General features: G+C 41.8%; 1 protein-coding gene across 1 annotated transcript in view; it reads left to right on the top strand.

Moving 5' to 3' along the window:
• Window positions 1–11248: 11248 nt before the first annotated feature.
• The window catches only part of ppm1h (protein phosphatase, Mg2+/Mn2+ dependent 1H), a 33792-nt gene continuing 27333 nt past the window's right edge, over window positions 11249–17707 (top strand). The window contains exon 1 of the mRNA XM_023347196.1: window positions 11249–11945. Coding sequence (XP_023202964.1) covers window positions 11713–11945 — 233 coding nt within the window. The 5' untranslated portion in view covers window positions 11249–11712. The remainder of the gene's footprint in view (window positions 11946–17707) is intronic.

Genomic DNA, 17707 nt, shown 5'->3' with positions numbered 1-17707 from the left:
AAATACTGCAATAACAAATAGACATGATAAACAGAAAAAAGTAGAAAGACAAAAAAAATGGCAAAAATTGTAATGTGAGAGCAAAGCAAAAAAAAAAAAAAAAATCTATTTTAGGTAGGATTGAGAAACGACAATGCAAAAATAAAATACAATTTCAAGAGGGAATGTGAAACAAAAGTATCGATCTCACCACCTTATTATTGATACTGACGCAGACTTGGTACCGACATTATCGATATTTGGATCACCTCTACCTGTCAGAAGCTAAAAGTGAACGCTGCACATGAATCATAACATGTTATTACCAAAGTAAAACATGGTGGTGGCAGCACTGTGATTTGGCTATGTCTCCACCGGGGACAGAAAAGCCGGTCAGAGGGAGTGAAGGGAGCAAAACACTGGGCAATATTGGGAGAAAACCTTTTAGAGCTGGCAAAAAATTTGAGACGGGGACAGAGGTTTGAACTCTGGTAAAAAATAAAAATAAAACAATTACTTCCTGGTCGTCCTCCCAGTCACTCATCATCCTGCCTCTTTCGCCCTCAGGAATCACCTCTGTTCCTGCTCGCACATTTGTGCATTCGTAAGCAAAAGCTGTTTTAGCTGTACCGTCAGAAGTACGCGGTCAGAAGGTTCTGCGCTCGACAAAAAGCTCAAATCTTATCAGGAGGTGGTGAAGAGAAAATTATGCTTGTCGATTTAAGGGATAAAAATAAAAACCGCTTCAGGAATGTGCGCCATTTGGTCAGATCAGTTTTGATTTAGAAAACATGTCTGCAGATGAGTGCGGGCAGGGTTGTGGTTAAACACGTTTCCCCTGCAAATTCTTCGTCTCCTAATAATAATGGACAAGTAAGAAGGCAAAGAAACAATATAGTCTGTACAAAATGTTGCTTTTTACACTGCAAAAACACAAAATCTTACCAAGTATTTTTCATCGAGTTTCTGTACCAAATATCTTAGCTTACTTCAAATAAAACAAAACGAATTTTTTCAGCAAAACGTAGGAGACTGTTTTAAGTCAACAATTCTGTAAAATTGATGAAAAAGTGCTAAATCTACTGGCAGGTGTTTTTCACTTATAACAAGATATTATTGCCATGTTATAAGTGAAATAATGTTGTGGTATCATCAATATTAAGGAATTATGAGTTCCAGTATATTGCTGAAAAGAAAAGTGAGTCAGTTCTGTCTTATTTCCAGTCTACTAAGATATCTTTTCTTGAAACGAGACACAAACACTTGCAGTGTAGTTATTTAAATTCCTTTAGCTTCAGTCCTTCATTCAAAAAAAAACAACAAAAAAAACAAACACTGAGTGTCTGAAGTCAGCATCCAGATGAGAGCCTTCCGATGCACAGACCCGCTTTCAAGCAGAGGCAGAGGCAGGTGAGGTGGGCTGAGAGGTCGCCGGACACACTGACCTTTTCCTCTGGACGTCATTGTATAGGCGGGTGGTTACCGGGAACGCAGGTGTCGGCGGCGTGTCGGCCATGTTTTTTTGGGGGGGGCCTCTCTGAGTCATTGGGCTTCGTGGTTGAAAGGATTTCGAATGAAAATTCAGTCAAAACGTTTCGCCGAGTTGTTGACGTGAGAACGGACTGAGAACAGGCCGAGCGAGGAGCGCAGAGCGGCGTGCTGATGGCACGAGTTTGTTGCCTAGCAGCCAGCGCTGAGTTCGATTGTGTTTGTGATTAATGAAATGTCAGAGCTGGACTTTTTGCTGCTCTCAAACAAACAGGTACAAATAGCCGGCTCTGTAAACAGTTTTACAAGACGGGAATGTTTAAGCAGAGCAGCTTATCGGAGAAAATGATTTATTTTTTTTTTTATTTTTTTTGGAAGACAAGAAAAATTTCCACCTCACAATTGTGAGGTGGAAATAAAATGATATATGGCATTAAATATCTGAAAAGTGTGGCCTGCACCACCTGATTCAGTATTGTGAAGCCCTCCTCCCGATCCTTACAGTATGTATCAACTTTACTCATCAACAGAGTAAAATGTTGGCAAGGTCCAAGTCTATGTCACGATCTAGAGCAGGGGTCTCAAACTCCAGTCCTCGAGGGCCGCAGTCCTGCAGTTTTTAGATGTGCCACAGGTACAAAACACTGGAATGAAATGGCTTAATTACCTCCTCTTTGTGTAGATCAGTTTTCCAGAGCCTTAATGACCTAATTATTCTGTTCAGGTGTGGTGCAACATCTAAAAGTTGCAGGACAGCGGCCCTCGAGGACTGGAGTTTGAGACCCCTGGTCTAGATTGTTTTTTTTGTATCGCCCTGCAAGGGCTCTTTTTGTGGGCTCTAGTGTCCCTTTTTCAACGTAGGCTGACAGGAAAGGGGGAAGGAGAGGGGGGAAGACATGCGGTAAACGTCGTCGGGTCCGGCAGTTGAACCTGCGACAGCCGCGTCGAGGCTACGTTGCCTCTGAATGTGGGTCGCGCTAACCCCTCCGCCACCACGGCACGCCCCTAGACTGTTCTTTTTTTATCAGTGGTTTGATTACTGCTGTTTTCAAAACCTGGGGGAAAACGCCTGATGAGAGCGATGAGTTTACTATTTGGATCAGGTCAGAAGCAATAACAGCAGGAACTGGAGCTTAGTTGACTTATAATTTCCTCTAGGGTTTTATAATTAAGTAGTTGAAATTGGGTCATTTTTCCTGTATTTGTTTTATTTGGGCACAGCATTGGTACTGGCTTTATAGTGGATGTGCAGATTAATCCTCTGATTTTTTTTAATCACATCTTCTCAGACAAAAAAACCCCCCAAGACAAGTCAAAACAAAATAAAACAAAAGATCTTTGGCGTGTCACAAAATGTCCAAAAAGGAATTGTGCTTTGATCACAGAGCATCCTCCTGCGCTCTGGAAAAACATGTTTACAACCTGAACATTTCCCCCCCTGTGCTTTTATGCTTCTCTCCTGCCAGCAAACTCTGACCACAGCTCAACAAAGGAAAACAGTTGTTTACCACAAAGACAGGAAAGAAGCAACAGAGACCAACGACCAGGGCAGGGGCTCCCTGTGGAGCGTCTGACCATCATCTTAACCCTCAAATGGGGGAGAAATTCTCCAGGAGCTTCATATGCAAACCAATTTGTCGCAGCAGCGGCACCTTCCGGCTCTTTGGAGGGAAAGTCATTCTGATTGATGATTTCCTTCTCCCTCATTCTTTCAGGAAATCTGGGCGACATTGTCATCCATAGCAAAATGCAAACTTCCCCCATCCTCTCATTCCCCACCCCAAAAAATCCCCAAAAAACAAGAACTCAAGATTCAGTCTGAATTGTCCTCCAGGAGATTTTCAGATTGACAGTGCCATCTGCTGGTCAAAGAGCCAAACTACAAGGTTTGATTCAAAATGTTCACGGCTCCTGTTCCGATCAATTGAAGCCCCAATTTGATCAAATTTATAGATCAAATCTCACAAAAAAAAAAAAGAATTTCTGTGCATTGTCTGTGTTTGACCATTTTCATTGATTGACTTTCTGATCCCGGTTCTGATGGTTATGAACTGTGAACTCACGGTCCCTGATCAGACTTGAAAGCTTTGTTAGGGCTCAAAAAGTATTCTGTGAAAAGATAAAAAAAAAAAAAAACGTGAAAGTAAAAGTACAGAGACGTATCAACAACCAAATGGTGGGAATTAAGTACTTTTGTATACTTTAATCCTTTTAATGCCAAGAAATGTTTTAGAAAATCTCACTCTTCCTCTGGCGATTCCAGTTAAAGACCCAGTAGAGTTTGTCATAGTACCAGTAGCTACTTTTTTGACCACTTGATTGGCCAACATGCAGGTTTCACAAAAACTACTATTGTCTTGCATGGGAGGAGAGAGCTTGATTTGTTCGCAGGTTAACTGAATCATGTTAAATATTGTCATTATAGTGACAGTATTCACAGATATGTAAAGAACAAAAAATAATAGTTACCCTACTGCAAGCTTTAATAACTTGAAATGTGTCTCGACATTTTAGCTTTTGAGATGCAAGGCAGCTGCTCCCAGTTGTCAAAACAATACCTTGTTGCCACGGCTTCACATCATAACGACTGTCTGAAAGCAAGAAAAAAAAAGAAAAGAAAAGAAAAACCTCCTTCCAGCTGCACAGCATCCAAAACTAGAGGGAATATAATTGTCCAAACAAGCAACCCCCCCCCAAAAAAAACGTGTGAAGACATGGACTGCAGCTCCTCCAGTGTCAACAGATGGTATTAGATTTCACTCCTGATGACACCCTGAAAATAAACACTGCAGTGAGAGTCGTTATCATAATCTCCATCATATACACGCACAAAACCGGCATAATCCACGCTGACATTAAGTCTACTAAATCACCTCACTGTCTGTCTCACACATTTGTTACCGGGCAGACGCAAACCTCCACATGCACACACACACACACACACACACCGCTCCGCCACCTCCGGGTTGTCTATCTTCCCCCGTGAGTGTGTGTGTGTGTGGGAGCCATCTGTGTGTCTGTGTGAGTGAGTCAGTCATCGGTCAGACAGGCCCGGCTTATTAAACCCACACACAGGAGTCCATCCAAAAAAAAAAAAAAATAACAACAGATTTTTACATTTATTTTTTAAGCCAGCTTGACCCCTGTCATCAATGTCGTAGTCATGTGCAGAAGAAGAAGAAGAAGAATGAGGCAGAGGTGAAGGGAGGCGATGTGCATGACGGGAACCAAAAATAGAAAATGATTGAATCCAGCGGAGTTAAATTAGATCTAGTCATCGCTGACTAACACTGCAACATTATGCAATGTGTCAGAGGCACAGAGCAACCCGCTGAATGTGATTTATGGTTTATCTTGTTATTTTTGTCTGCTTCATTTTGAGTAACAAGCAAAGACTTTAAATTTTACTTTTATTTATATATTTTTTTTAACCAAAAGTAAAGTCTCTAAAAGATCAGATGAAGCTTCTGAAGCTGCAAAAATACGGCAGAACTGGTGAAAGTGGAAACTTTGGTTTTCTCCTTTAAGATAAATTCAATTAGTTTTGCACTTTGTGTCCTGCAAAGAATCCCGGTTCGTTGGAGTTTTGCTTTTATTTAGTTACTTTCAGAAATATGTTCTGTGCATTTATGTTTTCTAAGTCTAAAACACCTAAATGAAATCCAGTTGCCTTTGGAGGTCACACAAAGGCAACTGGATTTTTGTTTATACTTTTGTTAGGATGCGTAACCATGGCAACAAGGTGGTTTACAGCCAGGGGCAACTAATTAACACTGCAAAACCTAAAATAGAACTTAACTGCACCAACAAATCCTAGATTAGTTGAAATATAGCAAGAAGAAATCCATAAGAAGAATCTGGTCAAACTTTCTAGAAAATGTGAAAGTTATGCAAATTATGCAAAATTCACAAATTGCACATTTTTATACTTCCATGTGGGTCTCAACTGTTTCTAAGAAACAGCCCAAGCATTTAATTAAAAAAAAACAACAACAAAAATAACATTTTTTTTGGCTATAAGTTCATATTTTTTGGGTGTCTGGAAAATGACCTGTTTTAAAATCTGCGCCATTACCTAGCAACCCCGGCCTGTCACCTAGAAACCCAAGAGGAGCCCCAGCATGTTTGGTCAACTAGTCTTACCGCTGTACAATGGCTGCTGAAAGAGACAAGTGTTTTGTTGTTGACTTACCATCTAGAAACCGCTTGCTGCTTTCTTGTGGGCTGTGCAGGAGGCTCCACTTATGCTTTTCAAAGATGTTCGGTTGTATAATTGAGCATTTGTTTGCAGCCATTTTCACATGCGAGTGTAAACGTCGAGTTAGGGAGGAGTGGCCAGCAGCAGCTTATTTGGATTTAAAGCAAAAAGAGGCATTAAAGTCTCTTTGTAAAGGAGAACCACTGACATTTTGACAAGTTTTCTTCCTTCCTGTCCCGCTTTGTGTGATGAAAAAGTTCCCAGATTTCCCTGTTCTCAACAGACCGCCAAGTCTCTATAGAAACCAAGTAGATTGTATGCAACAAGCCAACATTCTTACATAACAAAAGGTTTCATTTTGCAGAGACACCAATCTCTGCTAAGCTTTCAGGTCTCATGAGTTTGAACTTTTTGAAGTACGAACGTCATCGCCGGAGCCGCATCAAACCTTACACCGTTTCCGTCCGCCCTGGAAAGCTGCGCGACTCTTTGTGGGGTCGGTAATGATGACGCCCCTGCTTCTGAGCTGATCATGGAGCATAAAGTGAAATCAGGCCAACCAGACCGGACAGCGCAGGTCAGACACTTAAACTCCATCAAACAGAATTAGTCTGGATGTTGTTTCGACCGAACTGAGCGGACCGGGGTCTAATTCTGCTGAAAACTCTTCATTACAGATGCTCTGGGAGCTGAAAAGCAACCACCAATCTGTCTCAGTTCTGATATCACACAGATTAATTCGTTACGGAGCAGCACTTGGAGTCCTGCTATACGCGTTTATCAACCTCGTCTCTGCGCGCCGTCAGCTTGTGGGCGTAATCGGGTCAGTGGGACTCTGTGCAGGCAAACTTTAAATTATTGATCAGCTTCAGTCTGCCTGCAGGCCATCATCGGACCACTCGCCGTCACTGGAAAGCCTCGGTTTAGTGAGGGCGCTTTCAGAGTTAATGATCGTGCTCGCCTTTTAAAGAGCGAAGATGATCGATGTCATTGAACGCAAACAAGAAGCTCGTCTAGTGATCGTTAGGAAAGATCATAAGACAACGATCATCATCCGCTCTGGTGGCTCCAGAGCAGAGGTCGACTGAGTAGAGCAGCCAAAAGATTTGACTCAAGCGAGTGTAGCACTACTGCAACATGTTTTTACTCATGCAGAAGTAAAACGTAGCCATCCACTACTTTTTACTTTTAAAAAGTAAAAATGTGTTTGTGTAAAAAGGCTACTCTATCACACAAACAATCGATCATTTAATATTTTAAAATTACGATTTTTATGTGGTTATGTGGATTTTTGTTTTCTTTCTGTATTTTAAGGACCAAAATGAAAATACTTCATTTTGTAGCATAATTACAAAATAACAAAATCAGGCAAAAGAAAAAAAAAAAAATCATTTTTTTTCAATATAAAACTTAAGAAAACTGCAGGTGTGTGTTTGTGTCTGGTGATTTTTTTGGTTAAAACAAGTTTGTTCTTCATTCTGTGAAGTTACTGGCAGTGGCCATAATATTCAGACATTTTACTCAAGTAAGAGTAGCGTTACTTCGTAATAAAAATCCTCAAGTAAAAGTGAAAGTACCGCGTAGTAAAAATTCTCCTAAAAGTACTTCATTTCATAAAAAGTAAATGTAGCTGGTTACTACGCAAACCCCGGAAAATCTGTTGACAGGACGACTCCCCGCCTCATTCCCCACCCAACAAACCTGGCCTTGACAACAAGAGTGGCAGGAAATGATTGTTGAAAGGAAAACTATCATAAGTCACATTTTTGTCATTGCCAAGCAAAAGCACTGTGTCCATTTTGATTAAATCATATTTCCTTGTGAAAATCAATTCTGTTGATCACCCTCCACATCCGTCTGTAGTTGAAAAGCATCAAAAGCAGCGTATGATTTTAATCAAACAGTATAAATTACTTTTCATTTTCACTTTCTAAAATGTGAAAAGGGTTTTTTTTTTTTGCGTCTCCAAATCTTTGAATGGTCCAGCCAAAGTCCAAGAACTCAGCCACTGACCGTGAATTCAGAGCCCTCTCTTGTCCCCTGGCCACAGCTACACTTTTGCAGTTTGAGTCACATTTTACAAAGTCCCAGTTATATTCAGGTCAAATCAAATCACTCTGTGACATCGCTGGATTGCTGATGCTGGCATCGACTAGCGTCAGCATCAACGCGCCACGAGTTACAGCCACACAGGCTAATCTGATCAAAAATAGAAACGAGAGTTTCACTGACTATTTCCAAGCGGCAAAACTTTGAGTTGGATTTGAATCATCATGTTTCCAGGCCTGCAGGGGGAGGTTTTGTTGTTGTTGTTTTTAATAATAACAACAAAATAAATTCTTTTTGTTTGTTTTTTTCCCCCCAAATCTGAAATCTGAGTGTCTTGCACTTCAGCTCTCGGCGCCGCTCCGCGAATAGAAAGAAGCCTCGAGGCACTCTGTGCGGTTCGGCTCGTCTGCTGACTGTGCATTGTATAACAAATCGAGGCACACTTCTCCAAAAGTCCGGTTGGAACTGGAAAAGTGTGGCGCCGATGAGCAACAATAGGGTCAATGTGATTTGATTTGACTGAAGAGTTGCCGTAGTTCTGGTAGAACGTCACTTTGCTGGCCGAGGCCAATGAACGTTGCCACATTGGATCCTCTGAATTTGTCGGCTTGCTTTGAGGAAGATGTTACGAGAAGCCACGCGAAGAGAAACTCTTGAGTTTTGCTTCTGTTTTTGTTGCGTCTTTTTCTCTTGCTGACAGAGGATTCGTGCTTGTGTCAGTTATCGCTTCCCAATGTCTTTTGTGCGTCACCTTCACAGACACGACTGCAGCTCAAATAAACGCGCAGCGTCAGTTTGAGAATAATATGTCAAGAGTTCTCAAAACTGTGTTCATTTCCCGTGCGGTCAACGGCTGAGTTTTCATTCAGTCATTCATTTAACTGTCAAGGAAATCTCACAAATAAATTCACTCAACGGAAGCGCGTCAATTTGGAGAGGGTTAGGTTGATGGTTTACTTTCAGTAACAATCTTTTTTCGCAACTTTCTAATTTTCGGAGACACAGAATTTTGTGCTTTCATTGTCTGTAAGCCATAATCATCGAAATGACAAAAAAAAAAATTAAGGCTTGGAATATTTCCCTCTGTGTGTAATGACACAATATTACATATGAGATTCACTTTCTGTAACAAGAAGTGACAAGAAATATTAAACTATAAAACAAGAGGAGGCAAAGGGCAACACGATCATTGCTTTGGGACTTTGGAGTTCCAAGAATTGATTTCAGAGTGATTTTTTAAAAATACAAGCTGTCTGATAAAAATCTAATGTACTCTGGACAGACATGTTCATCCAATGCTGTAATTCACATTTGGACCACAAGGAACATGTTGAAGTAGGCGCTCTGGTCAGATGAAGGGGAAGTTAAAAGACTTGTCCTGAATTTCAATCAGCAAGTGTGGAAGAAAAGCTGAAGGCGCCATCCCAGTCTTGAAGAATGGCGGTGGCAGCGGAGGCGTCATGATGTGGGGGAACCATGAAGCCAGCGGGGACAAGGAAACTGGTCAGAATTTATGAGAAAACCGATGAAGCCAAATACGGCTCAACGCGGGGGGTGGAGAGGGAGAGGAAGTTGAGTTTCCAGCAGGACGGTGAACTGAACATGCAACCAGAATGGTTGGGTGGAATGGTTCATCAGTGGTGCCCAAAGTGGGTCCTGGAGGGCCAGCATCCTGCATGTTTTAGTTCTCTCCCTGGTTTAACGCGCCTGGATCAAATGATGGCTCATTAGAAGGTCTAAGAAGAACACTGACCTGCTGAAAAGCAGTGTTGTATAGTAACGAAGTAAAAATACTTCACTACTTTACTTAAGTATATTTTGGAGTACTTCATACTTTCCTCGACTATGAAAATTTTTGATGACTTTCACTTTTACTTCACTATATTTCCGAACTTAATTGCGTACTTTTACTCCGATACATTTTCAATGTGTGGTTTAGTTACTCGTTACAAAAAAGCGAGAGAGAGAAACAAAGTGTTTTGACCCCACCTGTTGATTGACTGCAACAAAGTCCGTAGCCTACTTGCCTGGGCTTGTTCATCACCACCAATAGGATACACCTGTTTCGCTTCTCCCATTAAACACAAAGCAAGTCTCGCAATCAGCAGCAGCCACATGGAGGAGGAGACGGAGACCACAACGACTGCAACTACGTCGGACACGGCTCCAGGGGAACCACCAGCTGGTGATGAGAGCCCATGGCCTTATTTAAGCACAATACACTCTTTCGTGGGTGTTAAAGATTCGTCGTACCGCATGCAGTTTATGTTATTCCTGCCCGAAGATGTGGAAATTCTATCTTACAAAAACTCCCCGTCCAACTTGAAGAAACACATCGAGGTAACGTCTTATGAAATGGTTATAATCCTCCTGTTTCAGTAACTATAGCTTGGTCACTAGGCACTACTGTATTGTGAAACGTTGACCATAAATGAACTCTGTTTGGCATTGTTTCAGTTCCATACGTGGTGTATTTAGCTTAGGCCTAATGTTGACTGTAGCAGGCTACCTAGACTCCTCTGTTCAAGGGGGACAGAAGCCATAGCGATAGCAATTTAGACTAAATTTAACAAATATAGGAAAGGCATGCAAGTTCAAAACCAGGTTTACAGATGCCAATAAGCTGCATTTCCCTCCCAATTCTTTTTTTCTTTTCCATAATGACCAGTTGTGTGCACCACCTACTGACTGTAGCATTGACTGATTCACTGATTTGTGAAGTAGAGTAATCGTAACAGATCTTTTTCTTCATGTTGGCCGCATTTTCTGTACTATTTATTTTTCTCATTTTCAGCACTGACCTTACTTGAAGGGAAAACTTAAGGCTTACAAAAACTTTGTATTTTCTGTCCTGGAGGGTTTACTAAGAAGCTGGTTCAGTTGTAAAGCAGGTTAAGTTAACCTTGTGCTATAGGTAAAGCACCTAATTTTCTTAACTAAATGGTGCCTGCAGGTATATCTATTAGCAGGTTTAATTTTGCCTGCACTTGGTTGGGTACATTATTTTAAGTGTATTTGACAAGTTTACCAAAATATAAAAAGTCATTCAAACTGCATTTGCTTTGTTTTACTTTTTACTTGTACTTTTCATTACATTACTTGAGTACATCCATTTTTACAGTAATTTCCATACTTAAGTACAAGAAGTTTCAGATACTTTAAGACTTTTACTCAAGTAACATTTCAGTCAGTGACTTGGACTTTTACCAAAGTCATATTTTGGAGAGGTACTTATACTTTTACTTGACTCTGAGATTTCAGTACTTTATACAACACTGGTGAAAAGGTTGTTACTTCCACCAGGGAGAGAATGAAACATGCAGGATGCTGGCCCTTGAGGACTGACTTTGGGCACCACTGGTTTAGATCCTTAAAAAACTTGATAGTTGATGCTGACATGTAAAATCAGCAGAGACGTAACCAAAGCGTTGAGTCATGTGAGGTGAAAACTCTGAATATAGTATTCAAAATATGTGGCAATGCATGTCCTAAAAAAAAAAAAAAAACCCTAAAGCTCATTCGCGGTGGAGGAAGTCATAAAAAAGTCCTTGGTCAGTGCAGAACTTTAAAATAGAGAACTATGACCTCCAACAGGCTTGTTGTGTTCAGTGAAGTCAGAGTGGGAAAACAACCTGCGGCATTTATCAGACTTCTGCACAAGTTACATAGATAGCCTCGAGGTGATCGTCACTACCAGATTAAGCACCTTTGACCTCCAGCAGTAAGCGGCTCACCGAGGCGCGCGCACACACACTCACACTCACAAGCAAGCCACCGGCTTGTCACATGACCACCAGCGTGAAGAAGCCCAAGTCTGCCTGTGCGTGTTTGGCTCCTATTTCCGCGTTCACCCACACCGACTGAATGAGTCTCTACCAACACCGCCTCCACAGCAGCAGCAGCAGCAGCGGCTCTGTATCTGCTGCCTGACGCAGAGAAACCGCGTCCCCGTGCGGGCATCGTCGCCCACCCGCATCGCTCCGCCGCCCGCAGCAGCCATGCTCACGCGGGTGAAGACGGCCGTGGCCAGCCTGATGGGAGGCGTGATGGCCGGAGGATCTAACGGAGACCATCCCGGCGGCCCGGATCTGCCGCTCAAATTTCCGTACAGCAGACCGGAGTTCCTGGGACTGTCTGCCGACGAGGTCGAGTGCTCGGCGGATCACATAGCGAGACCGATCCTGATCCTGAAGGAGACCAAGCGGCTGCCGTGGGCCACCGGCTACGCGGAGTGAGTAACCTGCGCGTCCATCTTTTCTCGCATCCTTTGAAAAGTGGGATCACTCGGGCGGCTGTAAACACAAGCACCAGCACGCTTTTTATCATCGGCCTGCTGTATGTATGCGTGTGTGTGTGTGTGTGTGTGCGTGTGTGTGTGGGTGTGTGTGTGTGTTCACTTACATGTGCAGATAAAGAGCGGCGGCTCTTTCATAATCCATTGGGATCAAGATGTAACATTAGAAATGATTGTGTTGAATCTAAAGTGCAGGGACATTGCAACGACAGATGCAGGGTTATCTGTTTTTTCCCTCCATGCTTCAGTTTGAAAAAAAAAATAAAATCATTTTATGTTCCTCAGCGCTTGACCTATTAACCTACTTATTTCACAACATCTGCTTGGTTCTTTAGACAAACAAACAAATCAATCCAGACTTCATTGTTCATCTTCTTCTGTTGCTGATATTCAATATATTCCATCTCTGTGCCTGCAGGGTAAAAAATGTCTGTGTTTACTTTGCCTGTAGGAGGCACAAAATGAAGCAGAAATGTCTTAATGAGTTTCACTTTGGCTGCTTTTCATATGCTGGCAGAGTTTTTGTTTTTTCTTTTTTTGTTTTTAGTTCATGTAAACGTAAATCAGTTCGGGGTTTGATTATCAGAGGTTTCAGACGTGTGATTACAACTTTAGTGGCCAATGAAGACGAGTGATCGTCCATTCGGAGCATTTCATCGGCACCTTTCTCTCTCCATATATATTGCGATTGGCCGACATCCCGCATTGGGCCCCGAGCTCCTACTTTTCTACAGAGAGATACCAGCTCAGTATGACATTTGACCTTTTACTTTCCCACACAAAGGCTGCTATGATTGCAGCGAGTGCGTTTCCTTCTCTCTCTTTGTTTTTGGTAAAAGCACCGTCTACAGAAATTCCCCCCCCCACCCCCCGAACTCTTTCTCTACCTAATCTTTTTAAGTTGAGCCATCCAGGTGTGAGGCCTGTTGAGATGAATGTCATCAGAACGACAGCAGCGGAACAATGTCAAAAAGAAGTGCAAAATAACCTCAAGGCTCCAACTTGACATCTTCAGGTGAATCATTTGGATACTTTGCTTTTTAAGCGTTGAGCATCGGACGTGGAAACGGTTTCCAAAGTCACAGGGTTGCATGTTAAAGCTTGTTCTGTTCCGAACTAAAAAGCCCAAATTCCTCATCCTCTCAATTCAGACGTTGGAACCAGAGGTCATTTGATATTGTTGCTTGCACAGCTTTAAAAGGAGGGTGTAAGAACATCTACTGTGATAAAACTGACAAATTAATATGTAAAAGAAGACGACCAACGTGGTCCTCATCAAGTCTTTGGAAGACTGAAAAAACGGCCTGTTACTTTTTAATCAGGAAACAACATTCTGCTGTAGAATAAGCTAACTTAGCAGTTAGGAACGTACAAAAAAACCAGAAAGCCAACAATTACTCAAAATGGCGAATTTAGTTATTTTCAACAAACACCTCGACTCTTGTTTCATAAAAATGGAGTCTAGTCACAAGCTAAAAGTCACCGGCTCTTGGTGCTGCTAAATGCCGCCGGCTGCTTGTGATAACCGGAAGCCAGAGTCCAACGCTTCTTTACAGAATTGTTTTAATTCAGCCACGTTGGGCTCATTATACGAGCAACTTCTCAATGCAACCCTGGTGATATCGTTGCTAAACGGCTAACAGAGGAGCGATGCTGTGATGACTTCCTGAAGGCGGAGTTTCAGAAAAAGCAGGAGTTTTTAAAGAGACACAGACCAAATTTCACGGTGTGAAATCAGGATGTAACATTTCTTTTAAGTCACATTTGATATGTTTGACTTAAAAGATATATATGGATGGATGGATGGCATTTTTGTAACAAGTGAAGGTAACCATGGTTACTTGATTGTGCTATAAAATGTTACTATGTGACTGGAAAACACATAATACTGCCACTTTTAAGTTTTGTCACAGCAACTCAGTCGGGTTTAAATCCAGATTTTGACTAAATATATATGATTTTTGAGTTTCAGGTTTATCAATCTGAAAACTGCAGGGTCATCAGCCGATTTCCCAGCTATTATTCTTCGCTCTAAATAATCCGATTCATCCCGACCTGAGGTGCCAAAGCTCAGCCTTAACCTGCAGCTGATGACTGATCAGAATCAGTTATTGTTTTGTCAGTATGTGGTTGCAGTCAGGAAATAAAAGCATGCACACACATACTGTACATTTCATTCACAAATTCCACTTCTGTGCATATTCCAAAACCAGCAGTAAAATTTGCATCTTGCCTACAAATAAACAGTTTCACAGGGCAGATCTGCATGCAGAAGAAGAGATGCTTATTGAATTGTATTAGAAACTCCCAACAAGGTTTCTTTCTTCCTTCAAAAAAAATATTGAAAGGAACTTTTTTTTATGCATCATAAGAGAGAATATTTGTTTTATTTTTATTTTTTATTATATTAATTATGTGAAAAGGCAGAGCCAAAGCATTGTGACCAGCTTGGTCTTCAGTGTTTGTCGACACATTGCTTATAAGCCGATGTGAACGCAACAAAAAGATTGCATCGCTCTGAAAAAAAGTTTTTTTTTTTAACAGAAATTAAAAAATTTTAAAAAGTAAGAATGCCACTCGGATAAATACGGTATTTTTCGGACTATAAGCCGCCACTTTTCCCCCACGCTTTGAACCAAGCGGCTTACAGCCCGGTGCGGCTTTTCTGTGGATTTTTCTTCAACCACCAGGGGGCGCTTTAGCAGGAAGTGAATCAGTGGAAGTCAAAATTGGAAATCAAAGAAGAAAGCGCTGATTTAGAACAAGCACATGCTAGCAGCAGGCACGACAGAGAAATTCCTTGAAATTCATACCCCCTCATGGAAACAATACGAAGAAGTTCATACGATGCAGCTTTTAAATTGAGGGCTATCGATCTGGCAGTACAGAGGTAGCCGCTGCACGTAAGCTCGGCGTGAGCGAATCCTTGGTTCGGCGTTGGAGACATTGAAGAGGGCTGCGTCCTTAATGACTTGACTTATTAAGGACGCAGGTCCTTGTGAAAAACCCAGAGCGGCGGCGATAACAGCCTGGTGCGGCTTATATATATACTTTTCCAGTTTAAAAAAAAAACACTTTGTAGATGCGGCTTATAGTATGGTGCGCTCTATAGTCCGGAAAATGCGGTAATCTGGTTTATGAAAGGTAAGTTGTAAAGGGTTTTGATAAAAACGCTGACTCAAAGGGAGACATTTAGGATCATTGCTGCTGGTCGTGTTTCCATCGACGTTACACGTCGCTTTAAGGTTGATGGGAAAAAGCAAAATTCAAAATAAAGACAAGATTTTGTCATTTCCAAGAAAGAGTCAACGCGCCAAAGGGGAGATGGAAACATATTAGCCAAATAAGTTCCAGCTGAGATGGGTTTGTACCTTACCAGGGCCACGAAACCCTAAAACATGTCCACATGTATACCTCCAGCTCGTTGCAGAGGACTCTCTCCATTATCTCTCCATGCTAGTTTGCAGCATCTAGATTTTGTTTATTACAGCCATGTGTAGCGTCAATGTCTGATGACATCACGCATTGCTTTGCTTGATTGATACGCTCCACACCAATAGCTGGAATCACAACTTTGGATAGTTTTTACACTTTCTTTTTAGTAAAATACCCGTTTGAAAGCTGCTTTTGTTTTAAGTCACTGGTTGCCTTTTTTTATTAAAACATCTTTGATGGCTCGAATCTGAAAACGTAATGTAATTTGTCACATTTAAGTCTGCATTTACAAGTACAAATTTTTAGCAACTTTTGTCCTGAAATAAAACATTTAGATCAAATCAGTCTTTATCTGTGAGAAAATTCAAATCAGACTTGGCTTTTCTTCTTCATGAGTGAAGCCAGACTGCGAAGTCATTCCTGCCTCAGTCCCTGGAGACGCAGGAAGAGCAGCTCTGCTGTTAAGAGGCTGATTCTGATGCCTGCTTGAGGATCTGGACCAGTGAGCAGGATCATTCAGATGGATCAGTGGTTATTGCTCACTCTTGTCTCAAGTGTGCATACAAAGCCCCACTCCCAACTTTTGCAGAGTGGTTGCTTCTTCTGCATCTCCTCTACCCCGGCAGTTGTTTTCCCACTGAAAAAAATCGACCTCTACTCTTTCTTTTTTTGTTGTTGTTTTTTGCTCTTGTTTGCAGAGCGGAGCGGGGTGTTGGGTTTATGCAAACAGAACAGGGCAACACACCTGAAACATCAGCTCAGTTCAACAGCAGGAGGTTCTGGTTCTGGTTGCGCAAGTCGCCGCTAAAGCAGATGTACTGTTTGTTCCTCCAATCTTTTAGTATTTTTAAAGTCATTTTCTAATCGTTCAGCATTTAATTTATCATACAAAAGTCTGCCAATGACTAATTTTTAAAAATTATTTTAACTCCCTCAAATTTCACTCCATCCATTCCCCCGCCAGCTGTCCAGCCTCCATGTGACACCTGAAGAAGAAAAGCCTCTCCACAGCGCCACCACCAGGGCTCACCACGGATAACATGCAGCCTTCGTGTTCCTTAACACACGGCATTTCCTTCTTGAACTCTCTGGTTGAGCTGTTTTCCGTTCTGCTTCTTTAACCTTTGCCCAGACTGCTGTACAGTCCAAAGCTCATCTCGTCTTCACCTCTTTTCTTCCTGTCATGTCGACGGAGCAAAGATCAGTGGTCGCAAAGCTTTTTCCTCCTGCTGCTCCTTTATTTGTTTTATTTTTTTTTAAAATACCGATCCACAACGGTTAATGCACAACCTCAGCAGCTGTATGATCAATAACCAATCAATAGGTTTCTCTGCAATATAAACACGAGGGCCAACTTTCCACCTTTTCGTTTGGTTGCAGCAGCGTTTCCAGCCAATGGCTGTTGGAAACGCCAGTGGGTTTATCCTTCAGCTCTGTCTGCAGTTTCTATCCGTCTTGGCTCTTTGCCTTCTGTTTTTGTGCGTTTTTTTTTTTTTTTTCACTTGTACATTTTTTGCATTCCCATCAAAAGAAGCAACAATGTAGCAGGGGGCTAAGAGGAGGCACATGAACAGCATCAGTCACAAGACTCGGCACATGCTCACCGCCTGCATCGGCACGGGAGGGAGGAAGGAGCGCTTGGCCGATTTCATTTCAACCTGGAACCTAAAACTTAAAAACATAAATTTTAGGTCTGTGTTTTCAGCAGAGCTAAATTAAAGATTAAACGATGACTGCTGAAAACCTATTATAAGCAATTAGGCAACAAGGATTTTTTTTTAAAGCCTATAATTATCGGCACTCATAGCCTCCAGGCTGTTCATCGCAGCGTATGTTTGTGCAGCAAGTAGCAAAATCAGTGACCCAGGACAGCCTGTAATTCATAACATCCGCCGCCAATTGATAAGCCTGCCATGTTTTTGAAGTTCGCAGTCAAACAAAGCTGCCACGTAGCTGAGCGCTCTCCGGAGCAACAGTGGAAAATGTCAAGGAAAATCAACCTGTGCGGATGAAGGCAGAATGAGCAGCAAGTCCGCACACGGCTGAAACGCGGCTTTTAATATTTGACAAACGGCATTAAATAAGTCACTGCATGTCAAAGTATTTACCCCACGTTCAGTTGCTCAACTCGATCCTTGTTGTATTCTTGGCAGTACTTGCACCCCTTCTAAGTTTTGCTACTTTGTCAGGTTACAACCAAAGATGTGAATGTTTTGGGGCGGTTTTGGTTTCTTTGTTTTTTACTGGGATTTTATGTGATTCAG

This window comes from Xiphophorus maculatus, chromosome 2 (assembly GCF_002775205.1).
Source record: "Xiphophorus maculatus strain JP 163 A chromosome 2, X_maculatus-5.0-male, whole genome shotgun sequence".
Taxonomy (NCBI): domain Eukaryota; kingdom Metazoa; phylum Chordata; class Actinopteri; order Cyprinodontiformes; family Poeciliidae; genus Xiphophorus; species Xiphophorus maculatus.
The sequence above is the reverse complement of the archived record's forward strand: the minus strand, read 5'-3'. Positions and strand labels throughout refer to the sequence as shown.